The sequence below is a fragment of the Tursiops truncatus genome, chromosome 20 (assembly GCF_011762595.2).
Source record: "Tursiops truncatus isolate mTurTru1 chromosome 20, mTurTru1.mat.Y, whole genome shotgun sequence".
Lineage (NCBI taxonomy): Eukaryota > Metazoa > Chordata > Mammalia > Artiodactyla > Delphinidae > Tursiops > Tursiops truncatus.
In genome coordinates this window covers 44,006,281-44,030,121 of record NC_047053.1, presented here as the reverse complement: position 1 = coordinate 44,030,121, position 23,841 = coordinate 44,006,281, and the positions used below count along the sequence as shown (strand labels likewise).

At 49.6% G+C, this 23,841-nt stretch overlaps 2 protein-coding genes and 1 non-coding gene across 6 annotated transcripts; 2 read left to right on the top strand and 1 right to left on the bottom strand.

Annotated features, from left to right (window-relative positions):
* The first annotated feature begins 3,644 nt into the window (after positions 1-3,644).
* On the top strand, positions 3,645-3,716 carry TRNAE-UUC (transfer RNA glutamic acid (anticodon UUC)). Its single transcript has one exon. It is a non-coding gene; the product is annotated as a tRNA-Glu (tRNA).
* A 974-nt stretch (positions 3,717-4,690) lies between these two features.
* ICAM2 (intercellular adhesion molecule 2) lies at positions 4,691-18,088 on the top strand. 4 transcript variants are annotated; one of them, XM_033847460.2, is made up of 5 exons: positions 4,691-4,887; positions 13,516-13,620; positions 15,351-15,617; positions 16,761-17,081; positions 17,754-18,088. In XM_033847460.2, exons 1-5 carry the CDS (start codon positions 4,881-4,883, stop codon positions 17,930-17,932), a joined length of 879 nt encoding a protein of 292 aa, XP_033703351.1. In that variant the 5' UTR covers positions 4,691-4,880; the 3' UTR covers positions 17,933-18,088. The 4 variants fall into 4 exon arrangements, with proteins under 4 accessions (XP_033703351.1, XP_033703353.1, XP_073653544.1 ...); XM_033847462.2 differs by lacking the exon at positions 4,691-4,887 and adding an exon at positions 5,592-5,781; XM_073797443.1 differs by lacking the exon at positions 4,691-4,887 and having other exon boundaries at positions 13,374-13,620.
* A 1,288-nt stretch (positions 18,089-19,376) lies between these two features.
* PRR29 (proline rich 29) lies at positions 19,377-22,075 on the bottom strand. Its single transcript, XM_073797025.1, has 4 exons — positions 22,016-22,075; positions 21,541-21,721; positions 21,357-21,463; positions 19,377-19,655 (listed from the first exon to the last, which is right to left on the bottom strand). Exons 1-4 carry the CDS (start codon positions 22,073-22,075, stop codon positions 19,422-19,424), a joined length of 582 nt encoding a protein of 193 aa, XP_073653126.1. The 3' UTR covers positions 19,377-19,421.
* Between the last annotated feature and the right edge of the window lie 1,766 nt (positions 22,076-23,841).

Below are 23,841 nucleotides of genomic sequence, written 5' to 3'. Positions count from 1 at the left end.
AGTCAAGCCACGTACTAGGCTGTCCTTGAGCATAGCCTATAAGGACAGAGAAAAGTACGTGTCCAGGCACCAGCTGTAACAACCACCACAATCTTGGTTGAGTGCTCACTGTGCCAGGCTCTGACCCAATGTTTTGTGAATCATTATAAAAGCCTTTGAAGGGGGCTGTGAGGTGGGCGAGAGGGCCTTAGAGCTTGGTTGTGAGATCCCAAAGGCCTGGACTTGAATCTCTTGCTGCTGAATGCCTACTCAATTACCATGCGTAGTATGCATACATAAGAAGCACGACCCCATTTTACAGGTGAGCAAACTGAAGCTCAGAGAAGTTAAGCAACTTGCCCAAGGTCACACAGCCAGCATGGGCCGAGCAGAGATTCATGCACGGTTCCTTGTAACTCCACTCTGCTAGACTGACCCCGCAATCTCCGTCATTCAGTCTACAGGCCAGTGAGCCTACTGCCTGCTCTAGGAAGCACTGGCCTTCCATGGCCCTGGCCAGCATTTCTCCTCCAAATCTCTAGTTTCTACTTGTAGTTGTGATTACCTTGACTTTATTTAAATTGAGATCACCTTTCCATTCTTACAAAAACAGTGTGGTCCCAGGACCAGAACCAGCAGCATCACCTGGGAACTTGTCAGGACTGCAAATTCTCAAGCCTCACCCCGGAGAAAAGCTCTGGGGTTGGGGCCCTCCAGGGATGCTGATATAAGCTAAAATTTGAGAGCATTTGCTGTGAAACATGTCTCTCATAAAACCGAGCCACTGGCTTAAGTCTAATTAACATTTATTGTACCTGTTCTTGGTGGTTCAAAGGGGAAGGCACCAGAAACTTAGCAGAGAAGGGAAGGATATAAACAGACGTGAAAAGTGATTTGCTCAGAAGCCACAAAATGGGTAGAGGAGGAGAGGGGAGTTGAGGAGGGGGTACTGGCCCAAATGATGCAACAGAACTGTCTGTAGCCTTTTTTTTTTTTTTGCTATACCACACAGCATGTGGGATCTCAGTTTCCCGACCAGGGATCGAACCCACACCCCCTGCATTGGAAGCGCCGCGTCTTAACCACTGGACCACCAGGGAAGTCCCTGTATAGCTTTTTTTTTCCCCTCTTATTTATTTATTTATTTATTTTAATATCTTTATTGGGGTATAATTGCTTTACAATGGTGTATTAGTTTCTGCTTTATAACAAAGTGAATATACATATGTATATGTATATCAGTATATATATCAGTTATACATATACATATGTTCCCATATCTCTTCCCTCTTGCGTCTCCCTCCCTCCTGTATAGCTTTTAAAGCGGGCACACGGGGTTACAGTTGGACGGTTCTGGGGTGGACCCAGAAGCTGCACTGAGAAAAGCTGCATAGGTGGTTCTGCTCTGCTGTCCAGAGCAGAATGGGAACCCTGCCCTAGTGGAAAGAGCTTCGGGGGCTTCACAGCCCGGCTTCAATCAGGCTTCGGCGTCCAGGGGGAGTATAACACTGTTTGTAACATGAAAGACAACATCCTCCCTTCTGAAGATGGACCCCCCACCACCACAGTGTTTCCCTCCCGCACACTGAGTGTTGGGGGTTTGCAGGTATCTACTGCCCCTCGTGTGCCCTCTGTGCCCTCTGCCCTCTAACCCCTGTCATCCCCAACACCAAAGCGGTCCACACCTCCGTGCCGGCCCCCAGGTTCCTGTGAGTTCTCACCCAGCTGTCTGCTCTTCCACCCTAACTGCTGGTTCTCAGCACTGTGCACATTGGAATCACCCGGAGAGCTTAAAAAACCAACATATACACATACATACGTATACATATGTACGTCTATACACACGCAGTATGTAACTCTTGCAATGCACAGTATTTGAGACATACTAAAAATTATTTATCTGACATTTTTAATTTAACTGGGTGCCCTGTATTTTAGGAGAGTCAGAAATAGTGATGGTGACTACTGGGTCTAGAGCCCTCGGACAGGGGACTGGTCAGTGAGATCCACAGGGAGTCCAGGCTCAAGCCCACTTCCTGGGCCCTTTCGCTCTTTGTGCCCCCATCTCCAAAGGCAGGATGTGCTTAGCCAGCGGGGAGGTCTCACAGGCCTCCCCCCCACCCCCCGCTCCAGGTTATTACAGACCCAGCTCTGATTAGTGGTTATGGGACCTGATGCCATGTGAGCTGCTGGGGGGCTCTGTCGGGGCTCCTGCCACGTGGCCTCAAGCACCCACAATCTCTTTCCGGGCGGTTCTCTCTTTACTCCCCTGGACCGAGGAGTGCCCAAGTGCAGCGAGATGCTATCTCTGACGAAACAAAGTCTGAGATTGGGATTGACATATATATATACACTAATATGTATAGAATAGATAACTAATTAAAAAATGGAGATACAATTTAAATGATGGCTTAGCATTTCAGCTCTGAGAATAAAAAATATTTATAACAAGTTCTAATAAAATGTATTCATTTCTTTATTAAAAATACCGAAGTCTGAATTGTGAAGGAGCAGTGCGTCAGGCGCGGCAATCTGCGGTGAGCCGCGTACACATTTGTATTCATATTTTCCTCATTGCTCTGCAGTTTGGCTTTCAACAACTAAGAATTAAAATGCTGTTGTCGGGGCTTCCCTGGTGGCGCAGTGGTTGAGAGTCCGCCTGCCGATGCAGGGGACGCGGGTTCGTGCCCCAGTCCGGGAAGATCTCACATGCCGCGGAGAGGCTGGGCCCGTGAGCCATGGCCGCTGAGCCTGCGCGTCCGGAGCCTGTGCTCCGCAACGGGAGAGGCCACAACAGTGAGAGGCCCGCGTACCACAAAAAAACAAAACAAAATCAAGGGAAGACCTGAAGGTTGGGTACCATTATGCCAACCTTGGAAATCATTTGACCAGGAAGGTGGGATGAAGTGGGAAGACAGAAGTGCCCCAGAAAACCTGTCAAAAATAGAGAAAGGAGGGCTTCCCCTTAAAAAAAGATAAGTCCAGACATAACTCCTGGGGAAAAGATGAATGAGACACGCACCCTAATTTGTGTCTACGACAGATGCTATCCAAACCGTAAAGTCACAAGGGCCCCTCAAAGCCTTGCCGTGACGTCCCCACCCAGCGTTCTACGTTGGCTTTGTCTGACCAGCAGTATGACAGGAATATTTCAAAAGAACTTCTATGAAGAAATCAAGGCACAAACGTACCAAGAGGGGTCGCTTCAAAGCCAGCAGACCTTCAGCTTTCGTGGCCTTGACTGTCCTGTTGGTCCCTGACGTGATCTAATTTGTGTTTTTGCTGAGCCGGGAGTTTCAGTGGTAGTTATGAGGGGTGGAGCTGTGGGAGCAAAACCTCTGCTTGTGGGTGAGCCCAGCACCCACCTCTGCTCCCAGCTTTGATACTTTTTGCCTATTGGTACAAAGCTATTCTGCCAGGGTAGGTTTTTTAAATTGCTAGGCGAGGTGGCCGATGTGAAAAGATCTGAGAACACGATAGTTCTTAGTTGTTAAGAAGATGTTTTTGGTGGCAGGGCACGTCAAATACAAGGAAGACCCAGCTCTGTGATGTTGACAAGCTTCCTGCAGGGGTTCAGAGGGCAACTCATCCTGGAACTGTCTCATTCATCAAAGGCTCCCAGGAGTGCAGAAACCACACATCAGAAGAGAGACTGGAGAGGGACTTCCCTGGTGGTCCAGTGGTTAGGACTTGGTACTTTCACTGCCGTGGCCTAGGTTCAATCCCTGGTCGGGGAACTAAGATCCTGCAAGCCAAAAGAAAAAAAAAAAAAAAAATTCAACGTAGAACTACCATATGATCCAGCAATTCCAATTCTGGATATTTGCCTCAGAGAGTTTGAGTCGCCTCAAAGCAGGGACTCAAAGGCATGTTTGTACACCCATGATCACAGCAGAATTTTTCACAAGAGCCAAAAGGAAGAAGCATCCCACGTGTCTGTTGACTGATAAATGGATAAACAAAATGGAGTGTATTCGTACAAGGTGGTGTTATTCAGCCTTAAAAAGGAAGGAAATTTTTTTTTCATAAATTTATTTATTTTTGGCTGTGTTGGGTCTTCGTTGCTGCACGCGGGCTTTCTCTAGTTGCGATGAGCAGGGGCTACTGTTTGTTGCGGTGTGCGGGCTTCTCATTGCAGTGGCTTCTCTTGTTGCGGAGCACGGGCTCTAGGCACACAGGCGTCAGTAGTTGTGGCTCGCGGGCTCTAGAGCGCAAGCTCAGTAGTTGTGGCGCATGGGCTTAGCTGCTCCGCGGCGTGTGGGATCTTCCCGGACCAGGGCTCGAACCCGTGTCCCCTGCACTGGCAGGCAGATTCTTAACCACTGCGCCACCAGGGAAGGCCCCAGGAAGGAAATTCTAACACATGCTATGACATGGATGAGCCTTGAGGACATCATGCCCAGTGAAATAAGCCAGTCACAAAAAGACAAATACCGTGTGATTCCACTCGTGTGAGGTCCCTAGAGCAGTCCAGCTGAGAAACAGAAAGTAGAACAGTGGCTGCCAGGGGCTGGAGGGAGGGGGAGTCAGTGCTGAAAAGAGAGGGGTTTCAGTTCGGGATGAAGGTGAGGGACGGCGGTTCTGGAGAGGGGTGGTGGTGGTGATAGCTGCACAGCAGTGTGAGTGGACTTAATGCCACAGAGCTGGACACTAAAGATGGTTAAAATGGTCAATTTTACAGGGTGTATATTTTAACAGAGTTTAAAGCAAGAGGTAACGGACTGAAAGTGAGGTTAGTCTGGAGTCACAGCTGGGACAGGAAGCACGTGACTCCTGAGAGGGGAGTTTGGGCCAAAGCCTCATTATACTTGCTGAACGGGTGGCAGCCCTGCCACAAGCGGCATCTGGAAGCTGGACCCCTGGCCACCCTCCTTCCCCATCGCAGCCACGCCCTTTAGCAGATGACAGGTAAGTTCACATTCCTTGCTCCTCCTCGTTTCCCTCGTGGCAGAGTGGAAAGGGCTTGGGATGGACTGTCAATCAAGACTTGAGTTCTTGTCCTTTCCCCTCCCTGGGCCTCCCCACCCCTCCCCGGCCTCCCTCAAGCCCAGGGGCTGGAGACGCACAGAGCTCCCTGCGGCCAGATGGTCCCTGCTGGAGTTCACGTCTGCGTCTCTCTCAGTCCATTGTCGGCCTATGGTTTTCGCGGTTGTTTCCTGTTTTTGTCCTTTCTCTTCCCTCCCCTGCTCTGTCAACCACACAACCAACTTAGAGGTATGGGGCTGCCTCCCTGCCATGGGCCACATGGGCCCAGGCCATCCAGGAAGTTTCCTTCTAGTTTGCTAAGAGCTTTTATCATGAAAGATGTTGAATATCATCATTTTTTTTTTTCTAGATCTACTAAGATGATCATAGTTTTTTTTCTTCTTAAATCTATTAATGTAAGTTTTTAGTTTGGGCTCCTTCAAAAATAGAGCCTGGAACAAGGACTTCAGTTCGGGTAGATTATTTGAGAGGTGATGCCAGGAAGCAGGGAGCGAAGGAGAAAAAGCCAATTAACGATGCATAATTGCTGTTGCAGCTGTAGGCAAAGGAAGTTCAAATCTGTGGGGACCTCTGATAAGTCTACAGGATGCTGCCCAGAATTGCCTTCCCCAAAAGAAGGAGACTGGAGCATGTATCCACCAGCTCCTGTTTCATCTTAGGGATGAAAGGGTTTCATCTTAGAGAACTTAACTCTCCTATGCTTCTGGGAAACACTAGCAGGCAGATAAGTGACTCCTAAAGCCGTTGAAGAAGACCCTGAGGCAAAACGCAAAAAGCCACGTGATATAAGCTTGAGGTGAGACACTGGAGCATAAGGTGAGTCTAAGCTTGCAGGAAATTATGTGCTGTAAATACAGTGGATGTCAGAGGAGGGCAGAAGTAATGTGACATAGAGCACCGAAGTTTACTGTTACCAACAATAATAAATGACATATGCAGATTTCTCTTCTGCTGTTAGACTACCTTTGCGTAGCTGAGATAAGCCCAACTTGGACATGATGTCTAGTATTTTTAATATACTGCTAGATTTGGTTTGTTTGTATTTTTCTTACTGTTGCATTTATATTCATGAGTGAGACTGGCTTCTAATTTTCCTTTTTCATCCTATTCTTGTCTCATTTTGGTATTAAGGTTACACTGGCCTCATAGAAAGAGTTAAGAGTGTGTTCCTGCGATTTGCATTCTCAGAAAGAGTTTTTATAAAATTAGAATTATCTCTACTTAAACTTCTGGAACACTATCTAGACTTGGTATTTCCTTTGTGGGAAGATTTCAAATTATGGATTTAATTTTGTTTTTAGTTTGTTTTTAATATTCTACATATGAATTAAATCATATGGTATTTGTCTTTTTCCATCTGACTTATTTCACTTAGCGTAATGCCCCCAAGGTCCATCCGTGTTGTCACAAATGGCAAGATTTCATCTTTTTTTAAAAAAATATTTATTTATTTATTTATTTGGCTGCATCGGGGCTTAGTTGCGGCATGCGTTGCGGCACGTGGGATCTTTCGTTGTGGCTCGCGGGCTCTACTTTGTGGTGTGCGGGCTTCCTCTAGCTGTGGCATGGATTTAATTTCTTTAATAGCTGTAGAACCATTCAGGCTTCTTATTTCTTCTTAAATCAAGTTAGGTAAGTTCTGTTTTTTCTAAGATTTGGTCTACTTTGTTTCATATTTCTTGACATAAATGATTTATAGTCTTTTTAATTTTAACTTTATTGAAGTATAGTTGATTTATAATGTTGTATTAATAAAATTTTCAATTATGGTAAAATACACGTAACATAAAATTCACCATTTAACTGGTTTTAAATGTACTGTTTTAAAGATGGTTGTGTTACATTTACACTGTTTTGCAACAAATCTCGAAAACTTTTTATCTTGCAAAACTGAAACTCTATACCCATTAAACAAACAACTCACCATTTCCCCCTGCCCCCAGGCCCTGGCAACCACAGTTCTACTTTGTTTCTATGAATTTTTTTTTTTTTTTTTTTTTTTTTTTTTGTGGTACGGGGGGGCCTCTACCGTTGCGGAGCACAGGCTCCGGACGTGCAGGCTCAGCGGCCATGGCTCACGGGCCCAGCCGCTCCACGGCATGTGGGATCTTCCCGGACCAGGGCACGAACCCGTGTCCCCTGCATCGGCAGGCAGACTCTCAACCACTGCGCCACCAGGGAAGCCCTGTTTCTATGAATTTGTATAGGCTTCTTCTTTTTTGAATTATAAGATAACATTATTTTAATTTTTTAAATTGAAGTATAATGTACAATATTATGTGAGCTTCAGGTGTTCTACGTAGTGGTTTGGCATTTGCATACATTATGAAATAATCACGATAAGACTGTTAATCATCTGTCCCCACATGGAGTTATTACAATATTATTGGCCATATTCCTTACAGTGTGTGTTATATCCCTGTGGCTCATTTTGTAACTGGAGTTTTGTACCTCTTAATCCCATTCGCCTATTTTGTACCCCTCTCCACCCCTTTCTCTCTGGTAACCACCCATTTGTTCTCTGTATCTATGAGCCTGTTTTTTGTTTGGTTTTATTTGTTTTGTTTTTTATTTTATTTTTTAATTTTTTAATAGATCTTTATTGGAGTATAATTGCTTCACAATACCGTGTTAATTTCTGTTGCACAACAAAGCGAATCAGCCATATGCATACACATGTCCCCATATCCCCTCCCTCTTGAGCCTCCCTCCCATCCTCCCTATGCCACCCCTCCAGGTGGTCGCAGAGCACCGAGCTGATCTCCTTGTGCTATGCTGCTGCTTCCCACCAGCCAACTATTTTATATTCAGTAGCGTATATATGTCGATGCTACTCTCACTTCACCCCAGCTTCGCCCTCCCACCCCATGTCATCAAGTCCATTCTCTATGTCTACCTCTTTATTCCTGCCCTGCAACTAGGTTCATCAGTACCATTTTTTTAGATTCCATATATATGCACTACCATACGGTATTTGTTTTTCTCCTTCTGACTTACTTCACTCTGTATGACAGACTCTAGGTCCATCCACCTCACTACAAATAACTCAATTTCGTTTCTTTGTATGGCTGAGTAATATTCCATTGTATATATGTGCCACATCTTCTTCATCCATTCATCTGTTGATGGACATCTAGGTTGGTTCCATGTTCTGGCTATTGTAAATAATGCTGCAATGAACATTGTGGTGCATGTCTCTTTCTGAATTATGGTTTTCTCAGGTTATATACCCAGCAGTGGGATTGCTGGGTCATATGATAGTTCTATTTTAAGTTTTTTAAGGAACCTCCATACTGTTTTGCATAGTGGTTGTATCAATTTACATTCCCACCAACAGTGTAGGAGGGTTCCCTTTTCACCCCACCCTTTCCAGTATTTATTGTTTCTAGCTTTTTTGATAATGGCCATTCTGACCGGCGTGAGGTGATACCTCATTGTAGTTTTGATTTGCATTGCTCTAATAATTAGTGATGTAGAGCATCTTTTCCTGTGCCTCTTGGCCATCTGTATGTCTTCCTTAGTGAAATGTCTATTTAGGTCTTCTGCCCATTTTTTAACTGGATTGTTTGTGCTTTTTATATTGAGCTGTTTGTATATTTTGGAGATTAATCCTTTGTCTGTTGTTTCATTTGCAAATATTTTCTCCCATTCTGAGGGTTGTCTTTTTGTCTTGTTTACGGTTTCCTTTGCTTTTTGCTTAAAAGCAAAACTTTTTAAGTTTAATTAAGTCCCATTTGTTTATTTTTGTTTTTATTTCTGTTCCTCTAGGAGGTGGGTCAAAAAAGATCTTGTGGTTTATGTCAAAGAGTGTCTTTCCTATGTTTTCCTTTAAAAGTTTTACAGTGTCTGGTCTTACATTTAAGTCTTTAATCCATTTGGAGTTTATTTTTGTGTAGAGTGTTAAGTAGTGTTCTAATTTCATTCTTTTACATGTAGCTGTGCAGTTTTCCCAGCACCACTTATTGAAGAGGCTGTCTTTTCTCCATTGTATGTTTTTGCCTCCTTTGTCGTAAATTAGGTGCCCATAGGTGTGTGGGTTTATCTCTGGGCATTCTATCCTGTACCATTGATCTATATTTCTGTTTTTGTGCCAGTACCATGCTGTCTTGATTACTGTAGCTTTGTGGTATAGTTTTGAGCCAGGGAGTCTGAATCCTCCAACTCCATTTTTCTTTCTCAAGATTGTTTTGGCTATTCAGGGTCTTTTGTGTTTCCATACAAATTTTAAGATTTTTTGTTCTAATTCTGTGAAGAATGCCATTGGTAGTTTGAAAGGGATTGCATTGAATCTGTAGATTGCTTTGTGTAGTATAGTCATTTTCACAATATTGATTCTTCCAATCCAAGAACATGGTATATTTCTTCATCTGTTTATGTCATCTTTGATTTCTTTCATCAGTGTTTTATAGTTTTCTGAGTATAAGTGTTTCGCCTCCTTAGGCAAGTTTATTCCTAGGTATTTTATTCTTTTTGTTGCAATGGTAAATGGGAGTGTTTCCTTAATTTCTCTTTCTGATATTTCGTTGTTGGTGTATAGGAATGCCAGAGATTTCTGTTCATTAATTTTGTATCCTGCAACCTTACCAAACTCACTGATTAGTTCTAGTAGTTTTCTGGTGGCATCTTTAGGATTTTCTATGTATAATATCATGTCATCAGCAAAGAGTGACAGTTTTACTTCTTCTTTTCCAATTTGTATTCCTTTTATTTCTTTTCTTCTCTAATTGCTGTGGCTAGGACTTCCAAAACTATGTTGAATAAGAGTTGCAAGAGTGGACGTCCTTGTCTTGTTCCTGATCCTAGTGGAAATGCTTTCAGTTTTTCACCATTGAGTATGATGCTTGCTGTGGGTTTGTCATATATGGCCTTTATTATGTTGATGTAATTTTTGTTTTTTATTTGCCATGCCACGCAGCTTGCAGGATCTTAGTTCCCCGACCAGGGACTGAACCCACACCCTCGGCAGTGAAAGCTCAGAACCCTAACCACTGGACTGCCAGGGAATTCCCATTTGGTTTTTTTTCAGATTCCACATATAAGTGAGATCATACAGTATTTGTCTTTCTCTGTCTGACTCACTTCATTTAGCATAATACCCTCTAGATCCATCCATGTTGTCGCTAATGGCAAGATTTCATTTTTTATGGCTGAATAATACTCCATTGTATAGATATACCAACCACATCTTTATCCATGCATCTATCAGTGAACACCACCAACAGTACACAAGAGTTCCCTTTTCTCCACATCCTTGCCAATGCTTTTTATTTGTTTTCTTTTTGATGACAGCCATTCTGACAGGTGTGAGGTGATATCTCATTGTGTTTTTGATTTGCATTTCCCTGATGATTAGTGATGTTGAGCATCTTTTTGTGTCTGTTGGCCATCTGTATATCTTCTTTGGAAAAATGTCTCTTCAGGTTCTCTGCCCGTTTTTTTTTTTAATTAATTAATTAATTTGGTTGCACCAGGTCATAGTTGCGGTATGCAGGATCTTTAGTTGTGGCATGTGGGATCTAGTTCCCTGATCAGGGATTGAACCTGGGCCCCCTGCATTGGGAGTGTGGAGTCTCAACAACTGGACCACCAGGAAAGTCCCCTCTGCCCATTTTTTAATAGGGTTTTTTTTTTTTATGTTGAGTTGTATGATTCTTTGTATATTTTGGCTATTAACCCCTAATTGGATATAACATCTGCAAATATCTTCTCCCATTTAGCAGGCTGCCTTTTTGTTTTGTTGATAGTTTCCTTCATTGTGCAAAAGCTTTTTAGTTTGACGTATTTGTTTATTTTTGCTTCCCTTGCCTGAGGAGACATATCCAAAAATTATTGCTAAGACCGATGCCAAAGAGCATGCCGCCTATGTTTTCTTCTAGGAATTTTATGGTTTTGTTTATTGGGATTTTAAAAATTATTATTACTGGTTCAGTTACATTACTGGTAATAAGTCTGTTCATATTTTCTATTTCTTCCTGATTCAGTCTTGGGAGATTGAACGTTTCTAGGAATTTATCCATTTCTTCTAGGTTGTCCATTGTATTGGTTTATAATTGTTCACAGTAATCTTTTATGACCCTTTTTATGTCTGAGGTGTTTTTGTAACTTCTCTTTTGGTTCTGATGAGTTTGGCTAAAGGTTTATCAATTTTGTTTATCTTTTTGAAGAACCAGCTCTTAGTTTCACTGATCTTTCCTATTGTTTTTTGTTTGTTTGTTTGCTTTTAGTCTCTATTTCATTTATTTCTACTCTGATCTTTATTATTTCTTACCTTCTACTAACTTTGGGTTTTGTTCTTCTTTTTCTAGTTCCTTTAGGTGTAAGGTTAGATTGTTCATTTGTATAGTCTTCTTTTTAATCTTGTAGTTATGTAGTTATTTTTATTCCTAATAATGTTTATTTGTGCTTTCCTTTGTTTATAAGTAAATTCCAGCAGAGATTTGCCTGTTCTACTGGTTTTTTCAAGGAACTAACTTTTGGTTTTATTGATCCTGTCTACCATATCTTTGTTTTCTATTTTATTGATTTCTGTTCTTTATTATTCTCTTCTGAGTTTACTTTTGGGTTTACTTTGTTGTTCTTTTTATAACTTCTTGACTTCTTACTTAAATTGGATACTTATTTCATACACTTTTCTAATACAAGCATTCAAGATTATAAATTTCCCTTTAAGTACCACTTTTGATGCATCCAACTAATTATAATCTATGATATTTTCATTATCACTCAAATCTAAGAATTTTAAAATGTGTCATTTATGATTTTTTCTTTGACCCATGGATGAGTATGTTTTTAAATTACCAAATATATAGGGGTCTTAAAACTTATCTTTTTGATGAATTTGTATTCTCTATAGGTGCAGATCAAGCTTTTACATTGTATGTTTCAGCTCTTCCATTCACTTACTGATTTTTTTGTCCGCTTCATTATTCATAATTGAGAGACATTGTATTAAAATTTCTTGCTGTGATGATGGTTTTATCTCTTTGTAGTTCCTTCAAACTAAGTGCTTACAAGTTTAGAACTATTATAATTTCCTGATGAATTGACCCTTTAATCTAGGTACTTAATCTATCCCTAATAAATATCAATATTTTTGTCTTAAAAGTCCTCTTTGTCTGATATGAATAGACCTTTTCTGGCTTTCTTTGGGTTAGCTTTTGCCTGGTATATCTTTTTCCATTCTTTGACTTTCAACCATTCCATACTCTTAATCATTACATGTGTCTTGTAAACAATGTGGAACTGGGTTTTCTGTTTAAATATTTTAAAAATCGAATCTGAGATGAGAATTTAGGCATGACTGAGTACATGACTTCCACTAAACCCTGCTAAGAACTGAGTTTAAGAGCCTGCATTTTCAACAGCAATCCATAGTCGGTAAGAACGCTAACCCAGAAGGTTGCCTTCTAGGTAGTGTGTTTGAGCTGCTTTTTTTTTTTTTTGGTAGACTTTTTTTTCCTAAGAGCAGTTTTAGGTTCACAGCAAAACTTAGGGGAAGGTAGAGATTTCCCACAAACCTCCTGTCCCCACGCGCGCACAGCCTCCCCCATTACCAACACCCCCCACCCCCCCCCCCACCAGAGTGGGACATTTGTTATGACTGATGAACCTGCATGGACACGTCATCATCATCGCCCACAGTCCATAGTTTACATTAGGGTTCACTCTTGGTGGTGTACATTCTATGGGTTTGGACAAATGTATAATGACACACGTGCACCACTGTAGTATCATACGGAGTAGTTTCCCTGTCCTAAAAATCCTCTGTGCTCTGCCTGTTCATCCCTCCCTCCCTTTAATTCCTGACAACCACTGATCATCCAACCAACTCCTCATCATTCCTAAATTCTCACCTCAGTTCTGTCACCTAATTCACCTGAGCCCCAGGTTCCTCAGATGCACAATCAAAATGTGTAGACTTGGTGTGATAGTTAAATGAGATAATGTAGGAAAACCTTAACTTAGTCCCTAGAAAAGAGTAGGTGTCAGTTAAATGCTAGCTTCCTTTTCCTTCCTCCTTCTCTTAGCAATCTGAAATCACGTTTAGCTGAGAAAAAAAAGAGAAGAAAGTGCCCAGGGACAGTGTGTATCACCAGAAATCTAAGAGCAGGGGAGGGTAGGGGGCAGAGGAAGGAGGTAAACATCCAGCTATTGCCTCCTAAACCCTATTTCCAACTTGGAAAATCCCTACGCAGAGGGGACTCCCACAGTGTGTCCTGTGGGATTTGGGGCTCCCCAGATCTGAGGCTTGTAGGCAGCGCTGTCCTGTGTGTACACACAGCGCACGGGAATCCCGTGTGCACACACATCACTCACACACACGTGTGCCCCCGGCGCTCCCCCCATCTGCCTGGCTTATCAGCTGCTTCCCAGCTTCCTCTGCTTGGCTTCTTAGAGACCTGGGACCCTGGGAGCCGGCCTTCCACGTGGCCTCCCCAAGACCACTCAGATAACGAGAGGAAATGTGGTCATCAGCTCACAGAAGGCTGGGGGTTCCGGCTGCGGCTCCAGGCCACCACTCCCTGACCTGCGCCCTCCATCTCTCTCCAGGCGGTTCTCGGCTGTTCCCTGGGAGCCCGTGGACGCCACTCGAGATGTCCCCTTTTGGTGGCTGGGGACTGCTCTCGGCCTTCCTCGCCCTGCTCTGCTGCACAGGTGAGCCTGGGGTTCCTGACGGGGCGCGTGCCAGCCAGGACCCCCTCCCCTTCAGGCAGGGAAGGGGGTCCCGGTCCTGAAGTCGCTGAGGCTTTGAACACAGAGGCCGTCCGCCATGGGTACAGGATGCTGTGCCAGCCTGGCTTCCCCATGACCCTGGGCAGCGGGTAGGGGTCCTGGCCTTTTGGGAACCAGACCCCATAACTTCATGGTGTGTGGATGTGGCAGGCTGTGGAGACTAAATGGAGAGGTGAAGGGAGGCTGGGGTTCAAGGGCAGGTGAGGGCACGCCCCAGCTAGTCTTCAGAGGTGGTCCAGGGGTCAGCAGAGGGCAGCAGAGGGCATCACCTTGTGGCGACCATGAAAGCGAAAACGAAGCCCCTTCCAGGAGGTCCAGGGGACCGTGAAGGAAAATGCCTCCGTGGGCTGAGCACTCTGTTTTGGACAACCTGCCAGGTGCTTTCACGACAACCCTGCAGGAAAGGGATTACTAGCCCATTTGACAGATGGAGAAACTGGGGCTCAGAGAGAGAAAGCACTTTGCCCAAGGCCACACAGCTGGTACCTGGCAAACTCAGGTTTCAAATCCAGCTCTCTCTCCCTGCAAAGCCCCTCTTTTGCCCCTTCATTATATGCCACTAGCTGAGGGCTAAGTGGGGGGTCTACGGGTGTGGCAGGAGCACAGGACACAGGACGGGCCCAGCTGGCTGGGATCAAGGACCTTCTGGTCTTCACCGAGTGGGAGGCGAGCGCCGAAGGCCTGAAATGCTTCGTGCCTGAAACATTTCTTGGCTCTGTGCCACACACAGGGTATTGTGCTGAGCACAAAGGGAAATATGCGAAATCTGGGCCTTGCCTTCTAGAAGCTCCAGAATGTCCAAGGGAGAGCCAGCATGAATATGAGTCATTTGCAAGGTGGTCCCATTACCTTCCTGACCTCGCCTCCCCCTCCTTCCTCCTCGCTGAGCTCCAGCCATCTGGTCTCCTCCCCACCCAGGGTCTCTGCGCTGGCGGTTCCTTCCCCCCACAGATACCTGCCTGCTGGGCTCCCTACCACCACCACCCCGACCTCCTTCATTCTTTGCTCAAATGTCGGTGTTTCCGTGAGGCCTGTGCTGACTACACTATTTAACACGGCAACCCCACCCCACTCCCTATTTCCTTTCCTAGGCATTTACCACCAACTGACAAGCTGGCTAGTTCACTTGTTTATTATTGTCTGTCTCCTTCGCTGCAATGTGACCGCCGCAAGGGCAGGGTTTGGTCTGCTTTGGTCCCTGCTGGATCCCCAGAGCCTAGAACAGTGCCTGGCACACAGCCGGTGTTCAAAAAGGATTTGCAAAGAAGAGAGGAAAGGAGGGAGGGAAGAGTCGAACCCATGGCCATGGGGGCTCAGAGGACACAGTCCACCTCCATTTCAGAGAGGTCTTCGTGAAGGAGGGGACATTTGGGCTGGGCCTCGTAGGTCGAATAAGATCCCTCTCCATGGAGATAGAAGACGTGCATGAGAAAGACTAATCTGGAGGTGACGAGCTGGAGGAACATCAACCAGAGGCAGGCAGACAGCTGCAGGGGGGTCACAGTCTCTGTGGTCTAGACCCAAGACGATAAGGTCTGAACAAGGGGAGAGGAGCAGAGGGGACCTCTACCCCTTATCAGACTGACGCTGCGGGCAGCTCCACTGGGCAGGGCAGCAGGGACTTCTCCTGCCTAGTGTTTCTGGTCTTCCAGGGTCTGGCGAGGAGGCGTTCGAGGTACGCACGTGGCCAGAGCAGCTGATGGTGGAGTCCGGGGAGTCTCAGGTGATTAACTGTAGTACCACCTGTACCCAGCCCAACACCGGTGGTCTGGAGACCACCCTACACAAGACTCTCCTGGCGGAACAGGATCAGTGGAAGCTGTATGAGGTCTTCAACATCTCCCAGGACACAGATGTCATTTGCCATTTCACTTGCTCCGGGAAGCAGGAGTCCAAGAGCCTGAACATCAGTGTGTTCCGTGAGTGCGGCACCGCGGGGCCCTGCTCCCCTAGGCCAGAGCCTGCGTCTACCGAACGCGCGCAGAGCTGCTCTGTTACTGCTGCTGGGTGCTCTCGTTATGGCTCCCACTTCCCTGGGCTCCTGGACCCAGTCCATGGGCTCAGAATCTTCTCACACCCTCCCCTGGTCTCCTTGAGCCTGTTGGCAACCCTGGTTTTGAGGTTTGCTCAGAGGAGGACAATTCAAGCAAGGTTTAGACAAATCTAAAAGCTGTTTCCCATGCCGTGCTACAGTCTCCTCCTAGCTTGGTAGCACCCCATCACCAGAACACCCTGCGCCCCATGACAAGCAGTGGGGGCCCCATCAGGAGGGCTGGGACACTCTGCAGTAGCCCACTGGCCTCCCGGAGAGAAGGCTGAGGCGTGGTTTTATCTCCCCCTGAGGGCCCTTGGCGAATGTGTGACCATCACACACACACCTGCCCAGAGGCCATGGAGACCCTGGAGAGACTGGGATTCTCTCAACAGCTTGGCACCGAGGGTATCGCTCGAAACTGTCATCAGTGGATCAGATGAATAGAAAGATGTCCTATACCTAACATATTATCCTGGGGTAATGGGGGCAAGGCATTCTAGTTCAAAAAGGAGCCCAGGGTACCACCGAGTTTAATAGCTAAGGGCTAGAGGTAGCTCAGAACCCGATCCTGAAGAGCCAAGGCAGGTCTGACTCCGGCCTCCACCTCTGAAGTGAGGAATCTCACAGCTCATTATCCAGTTCCAATGAGTACTCCCTTCTAAGTCTCTCTCAGCATAATTGTCCAACCATTTAATTTTTGAAATTTGTATTTAATTTTTGGAGAGGAAGGAGACAGGTCCAAAACTTTTATATCTTTCTAGTTGACTGTACAGATTCTGGACCTTTTCTTTGTAGACACCAGGCTACCTCCATTCTTGTCCATTCCAGAATTCATGTCCATAAAACAACCACCCAGTACATCCTTCACCCTGAACTGCTTCCTCCTTCCTCTTTTTACACTTTAGAGCAGCCAGGCCCCAGCCCACTTCCTGAGAACACTGTGGTGACGGGGATGGTCCTGGCTGGGTGGAGCCTGCTGGAACTGCACCCCCATCCTGACCAGACCTTGCTTCCTTCTTTCCTTCAGACCCTCCAAAGCAAGTGCTGCTGAAGTTATGGCCCACTTTAGTGGCTGTAGGGAGGTCATTCACCATCCAGTGCAGGGTGCCCTCTGTGGCACCCCTCGAAGGTCTCACTGTCACCCTGCTCCATGGCAGTGAGATCGTATACAGCCAGACCTTTGTGGGGACAACACTTTCCCCCCAAGAGGCCATGGTCACCCACAACACCACGGCTCACCGGGAAGACAACCGCCACAACTTCTCCTGCCGGGCCGAGATGGACCTGCGCTCTCGCGGCGGGGACCTCATTCACAGAGTCTCAGATCCCCAGGCGCTCGACGTCTATGGTGAGGGGGAGCCCCCGGAGGAGGAGGGAAGGAGAGGGCGTTCACTTTCAGCCCCTCGTGGGAGGAAAACACCTCTGCCCCACTCTCTGCCAGCTCAGGGGGAGGCACCCAGGAACTTGATCCCAGGAGTTCCCTGGAGCTCTCTCCAAGTTGCCAGCTTGGACCCCAGCTAGCTGCTTGGCCATTAACAAGCTGGGTGACCTTAACCAAGTCAAGCTCCTCTCTCTGGCCTTGGCCCCTCTCTGCAATGACAAGTGTAGCCTGACTGACCCTTAAGATCCCCTGGAGCCCTGCTGTTCTGTGACTCTAGACGACCTAGATGTTCTCTGTCTTCTGAGAGTTTGGTAGAAGCTCCCTCAGCTCTGCCCAAGGAGGGGCTCGGCCTGGACCACGCCACTGTCCAGGCTGTGGTGTCCAGCAACCACGTGCTGGTGCCAGGAGCTGGCGGCAGGGGGACATCCGCCCTCACGGTCTCACAGAGGCCCAGCTGGTGGCCTGGACCCCGGCCCCTCTTTCCTCTAGTTGATATACCAGTTGCCACTCACCTCTGCAACACAGGGTGACTGCAGAAGGACGAGGGGTGGGGGGGTGATGGATGGACCTCTACTCCCCCTCTGGCCCTGGTACCTGGGGCCAGAGGACTTCTAAGACCACTGCCCTCTCCCTCCCCAGAGCCCGCACAAGACAACCAGGTGGTGGCCATCATCACGGTCGTGTCAGTGCTGCTCTTCTTGTTTGTGACATCTGTCCTGCTGTGCTTTGTCTTTGGGCAGCAGTGGCACCAGAGGCGGACAGGTACCTACGGGGTGCAAGCTGCCTGGAGGAGGCTGAGGTGGGCCTACCGGGCATAGCCTACGTGAGCGGCATGGCCACCAGCACGGCGGCCACTGGGACTCAGCATGGCTCCTTAGGGCTGTGGTTCAGCCCTGGCTGAAGGACCACGACAAGCAGCAGAGGACGTCAGGGACCCTCCCTTTCCTAGTCTGAATACAAACACCTGGACTTAACCCTGTGCCTCAGTGTCTCCTCCTGGGAATGGTCAGGAAGGGAGCCACCAGGCCCAGCCGGACTTCGGTCTCCAAATGTCCCCTCAGCCTCCCTCCACCCTCTCCTTCACGGGGGACTTCCAGAGCCCCGGGGAGCCCAGGCCCTGGGGCACCCCCATGCTGACCAGCCCAGGCACCAGACGCCCACCCTCATCGGACACTGAGCGACTCATTCCTACTGAGGGTGGGTGGGGAGATGCACCATGGCCCAGAGGGGCAGAGAGACACTCTGTTCCCACGTGGCCCTCTGGGACCGCAGGCCCTCTGTGTCAGAGCAGGGCATGGCTCTGACCTTTCCTTTCTGTCAACAGAGCCAGCTTCCAGGGGTAAGCATGGGGGCCCCAAGGGCTCAGCTTCAGGATCTCCTCAGCCAGGCCTCCCCCATCACTCTGGGCCTGCAGAGAGCCACGGACAACAAACGCTGTCCTCGCCTCTTACCTCCTGCTCGGTTATTGGGCCAACCCGAGACGCCGCAGCGCTGGCCATCCCCGGGGTGGGGGGTGAGGGAGTGGAGGTCGAGGGAGGGCTGTGGTTCCCAGGCCTCTGCCAGCCCAGGCAGCAATCACTGGGACAGGGTTGGGCTGTTATGTGACCGCCAGGGCCTGGACACTGCTCTAAGGGGCTCTCACCCTGAAGCAGAGATCAGGCTGGTTCAAGGTCTCCGTGGGGTAGAGAGGGGACTGACTGACCTCGGGGAGAGGGCCTAGTTGGGGCTGAGGGGGTAAGAAGGGCTGCCAGACATAGGTTCAGGGTTAGAAAAGCACTAGCGGGGCACACAGGGGCTCCAGGGCTATTTCCAGCTCTGCGATGCAGCTGGCATGGGTCCTGGGGCTGACGTCTGTCCTCACGGTAGGCTCTCGGCATCATAGTAGTCTGGGGGGAGACAGCACCCTCATCGTGACTCCCTCCTGCCTCAGTGGAGCCCAAGGAGGAAACTGGAACGGGATAGGCCGGTTGTCTGCGGCCATGACAGTAGGGGCCCTCAGCCCCACAGGGCGCATGGCCTTCCTGGCCTTCTGATCCACCGCCAGGCCTGGGCCCCACTGCCCACCCACCTGGCCCCTACCTGAAGCTGGGGGTACATCCACACCCACAGTCCCTGTGGCGCTGGGGGGTGGAGGCGGGGGCACGGCTCTCCTGGGACGGGGAGAGAAAAGAAAGAGCCCCGTCAGAGGCCCCAGGCTAGCCTCTGGAATTTCACCCACAAGTTTCCCCACTCCAGCCTGACCCCTGGCCAGCTCTTCCAGCCCAGCCCCAGAGCAGGGCCCGGGCAGCACCCAGACCCTGGCCTCACTTACGTCCCCCTTTTCCCAGAGGTAGAAGGGTAGTGCTGAACCCTGGCCAAGTGCTGCAAGCAGGGCTGAGGTAGGGGAGGGGAAAGGAGAGGGGCCGGCCAGGAGAGCAGGGGGCCCAGAGCAGGCATCAGGCAGGGCAGGTAGTGGTGGTGGAACACCAAAGGCCCCTCCTCCTGGGCTTCGGTCTCCTCCTCCTCTTCATACGCCGCCTCCTGTTGACCCTCCAGGTAGACCTGGGGATTGTACAAGACGGGAGGGGAGATGATACAGGATCATGCTCTCCCAGCCGCCACTCCTCCATTCCTCTAAATTATTTCTCCAGATACCCAGCACAAAACAGCTACTGTTTATTGGGCATTTACTACACACAAGCAAGGCTCTTTGGAGACATTTATTCCTTATTTTGTGGATGGGAAAAACTGAGGCTTGGAGGTTAAGTAACTTTTCTAAGGTCACCCAGCTAATAAGGCCAAGCAGGGACTGGAGGAATCCAGGTATGACTCCAGAGCTGGGGCCAGGAGTCCAGCAAGCTGCCCCTGGCCTCAGGATACGGGGTTATGGACAGGGTTCTTGGACTCTTTAATCAATAGAAATTGATAAGAAGCCAGCCAAGGAATTCAGGCTGGGAATTCACTGGGACTCACGCTGCACAAGGGAGTGAGAACAAGAGAGAGGTGCCCCCGCTCACTCCCCAAGGAGAGTGGGCTGGTTCCTTAAACGGGGAGAGGGGAGGGACTGATTGGCGGGTTGGGCTGGAGGGGAGGCTTAGGTGGTCCGCCCACCCTCTTGGTGGCGCTGTGTGCAGGAATCATGCTCAGTACCCTACTTTTGCACCTCAGAAGTGGCAGCTGATTGGTGGCCTTTTTGTATCTTATTGTTCATAATTGCCCCACCTGCGCATGCGTGCCATTATTTTTAGTCTCATTTCCTTTGTAGTCTGCGGCTCGAAGAGACGTTTGTCCAGGTGCAAGCACTGCAGCACTGCAGCAAAGGGTCCCGGGTCCCAGCCTGTCTCAAGCCCCAGTCCCTGGACCCACTTGTGCCCCACTTGTTGAGGTAGGGCGCTCCTCCCAAGGGCCCCCTGAGGGCCTGGGGGTGAAGGGGTGGCAGCAGCTCCTCAGGGTCTCCCTCTGCCTCGACTCCTCTGACCGGCCCCTCCATGAATCTCTGTCCGCTCCCTCCAAGCTGACAGGCATCCTCTCACCACCCGGCTGTCACCCCTCCAGACCTCTCAGGCTGCCCACTGCTGGCTGAATAAGGCTCAGCCTTAGAGCTCCTCCCCTCCCATGCACCCATCCCCTCCCCCCTCCACCCCCCCCCCCCACATATACACAGGGTTTCCTCCATTCTGTCTCCTGATTCTGCCCCTGCCCACCTAGATGGTGGACACACCCCTCACCTCCTCCAAACATCAGAATCCTGCCTGGCTTTCAAGGGCTGGTTCTAAGGCCGCTTGCTCCTCCAAGGAGACGCTCCTCGTGCCCCAACCAGGTGGCCCTCACACTTTGTGGCCATCACAGCCAAAGTTGCCCTGTATTCATAGTCATTCATTTATTCATTCACTTGTTCAACAAACAGCAACTGAACCCCTAATAAGTATCAGGCACGCTGCAGGCCCAGGGTACGATGGTGCCTCCCCTCCTGGGTCTGCAGTCCAATGGGGGATTCACTGCAGGGAAATCTTGAAAACAAGACCCGAGTGGTCTGGATTTGGGGACCCGCTACCTCCACTCCATGGAGGCTGACACGGGGGCCTGGCACATAACAGATGCCGAACAGACCTAGCCAGGTAGATGAGGGCTGGCTCCTGGCTCCCCTGCTGCCTGCTCCTTTTTCTCAAGGTGGGGGGAACCCTAAATGGATGCCCACCTCTGGCCCTGCAGGTGGGCAGCCCTGGTAGCCCACCCCCACTCCCCCACCTCCCGCCCACGCACCTGCGGGCGGGACCAGGCAAGCCCCGGGTTGAGCACCGCTGCCACCTGGCCACTCAGAAGCAGCTGGTGCATCTGCGCGTTCTGCAGCATCATCAGTTCCAGCAGGTCTAGGGGACGGGAGTTCAGCAGGCCCGCGCCAGAACCCCCCCTGCTCTTGCCCCGACCCCAGGGCCTTTTCCCCAACTCCAGCTTCGGGGGGAGGGCGGGGGAAGGAGGGGGTGCAGCAAGGACGCCCAGAGAATGTGCCGGGCAGAGTGGGGTACAAAGTGGGGAGATCCCGGAGTCTCACCTTCCTTCACGCGGCCCGGCCGTGGGGACGGAGGTGGAATGGCCCACAGGAGGGGCTGCGGAATGGTCACCCAGGGCTGGGGGGAGGGGGAGACTCAGTCAGACTAGGTGGGGAAGGGATGGGGACCCCCTCCTCGCTCCCCACGCCTTTGAGTCGCTTCCCTAACCTCGCAGGAGCTTCTCCCCTCCGCGGCCCCATGGCCTCCCTGTCAAGTCTCTTCCTCTCTGGCTGGGGTCGCTCTCCTCACCCACCCCCACTCCTCCAGGGTTCAGACCCTCCAGGGACAGCTCCCCAAGTCAGCCCACCCCTCCACCCCGCCCCCAAGGCCTTCCAGGTAAGGGCAGGCTCTGGTCCCCGACTCAGCCTTCACCGTCGAGGCTGCAGTCTGTGCTGGGGGATGACCCCAGCTCCCTCCAGTCCCCGAGGCCATGGCCAGCTGCTGCGGATCAGGGTTACCTTGACGACGCTGGGCGACGCCAAAGTCTCCTCCTACGCATGCGCAGGTCCCGCCAGCGTTCCGGTGCCTGGGGCGTTCGCCCTTTGTCGCCGCCTCCTGCTCTTCTCTCTCCACCTCTAGGGACGACGGGTCCCGAGGACCCTCACCCCCACCCCCGGAGGCCCAACTCTCTCCCAGATGTCCACATCCAAACCCCCGCGCCGTGGCTGCCTGGGCATCGCGGCTCATCCCTCGCTGTACCTCGCACCCTTGGGCATCCCCGGCACGGAGCCTGGGGGGCCGAGTTTGTTGAGTGAATGCGTGAGTGGCTGGGGAGGCCCGCCCCAACTCGGACACTTGGTTTTTGGGGCCCAGTGCCCAACTGACTAGGGTGATGAGTTAGGAGTAGAGAATTCTGTTGGAGCAGGCTTGGGGGCAAGGGGCAGGTGAGTGAGGAGGGCAAAGGATTTGCTCCCTGTCGCTCTGAATCAGAGGGCTGTCCTGCGGGCCAAGAGTGGTTTCTGGAGGCCACCAAGGAAGGAAACACCAACCAGGTTCACGGAAAAGGCTGGCCCCTGTTTGCTCCCCGGTTCCTGGTCAAGGGGAGCCACTGCTCCAAAGAGGTGGCAAAGTCTGGGGAGTTTAACATCAGTGCCCTTCGTCCCGGAAAAATTACCAACGCTTGCGTTCTTTCAACAGGAAGTTATCGAGGTCTTCTTTGCTTAAGAACAGGTGAAGGGAGAGATCTATTTCGGCAGCTGTGACCATCCTAAGATAGGCCCTGAGCAGCCGTCGAAGAAAATCCAGACAGGAAGCTGGGATTAGCACCCCAGAGTTGCCTTCCCCCACCCTCCACTCCTGTTCAGCTCCCCTTCCCAGAAGTCCTGGTGTCTAGAGCCAGAAAGACCATTCCCACCTCCTCCTTTGTACCTTCACCCCTGTCTCCAGGAGGTGGGGACTGTGGGCACTAGCTGTCCCCGCGGGTCTTATGGCCTTGACAGCCGTCATCAAGCTGAGATCGGGCACTGTGGTCACAGGCCCGCAGTGAGTGGGAAGGACACAGAGGCGCGTCTTTCCATCTCCACCCTCATTCCAGGGAGAAAGATGAAACCAGCCCTTATGCTCACCATCAGCAAACTTTGACCCAGGAGGTGCCTGTGTGTGTGAGGTGCCCTTCTGAGCACTGTAGACACAATAGTGTATCCTCGCTGGTTCCAGCGTTGTTGGGAGGTGAAAAACTCCCCTGAAAGGAGAGCAAAGATACAAGACTGTGCAAAGTGCCCTCCGAGTGAACCATACAAGAAGGGATCATGAAAAAGAGAAAACTCAGTCACTGAAGGGTGGAGTTCTGAAGGAGGTAGAGATCCTGGGGATGGGGCCAAGCAGTGTGAGAGGGAGAGGGCAGCCCAGGCTGGGAACACAGCCAGAGCAAAGGTGCAGATGCGGGAATGGACAGGGCCTGTAGAGATCCAGTGGCTCAAACTGCCTGGCTAGGGTAGGGGATCTGGGCAGAGGGAAGTTCCAGGCAGACACAGGACAGACTCAAAGGCCAAGTTATAGAAGTGAGGCTTTGCCACGTGGGTAATGGGAAGCTCTTGGTGGGTTTTGAGCAGGAGAGAAATAAGGGGGCAATGTGTGCACAGCCACATTTTAGAAAGATTTATCTTGTTCGTCATATCTTTGTTTATGTCAACCAGAATTAGAAAGAACAAATGTCTGATGGGATGTGTCCTCCCAATGGAATACTATTCCGCCATTGA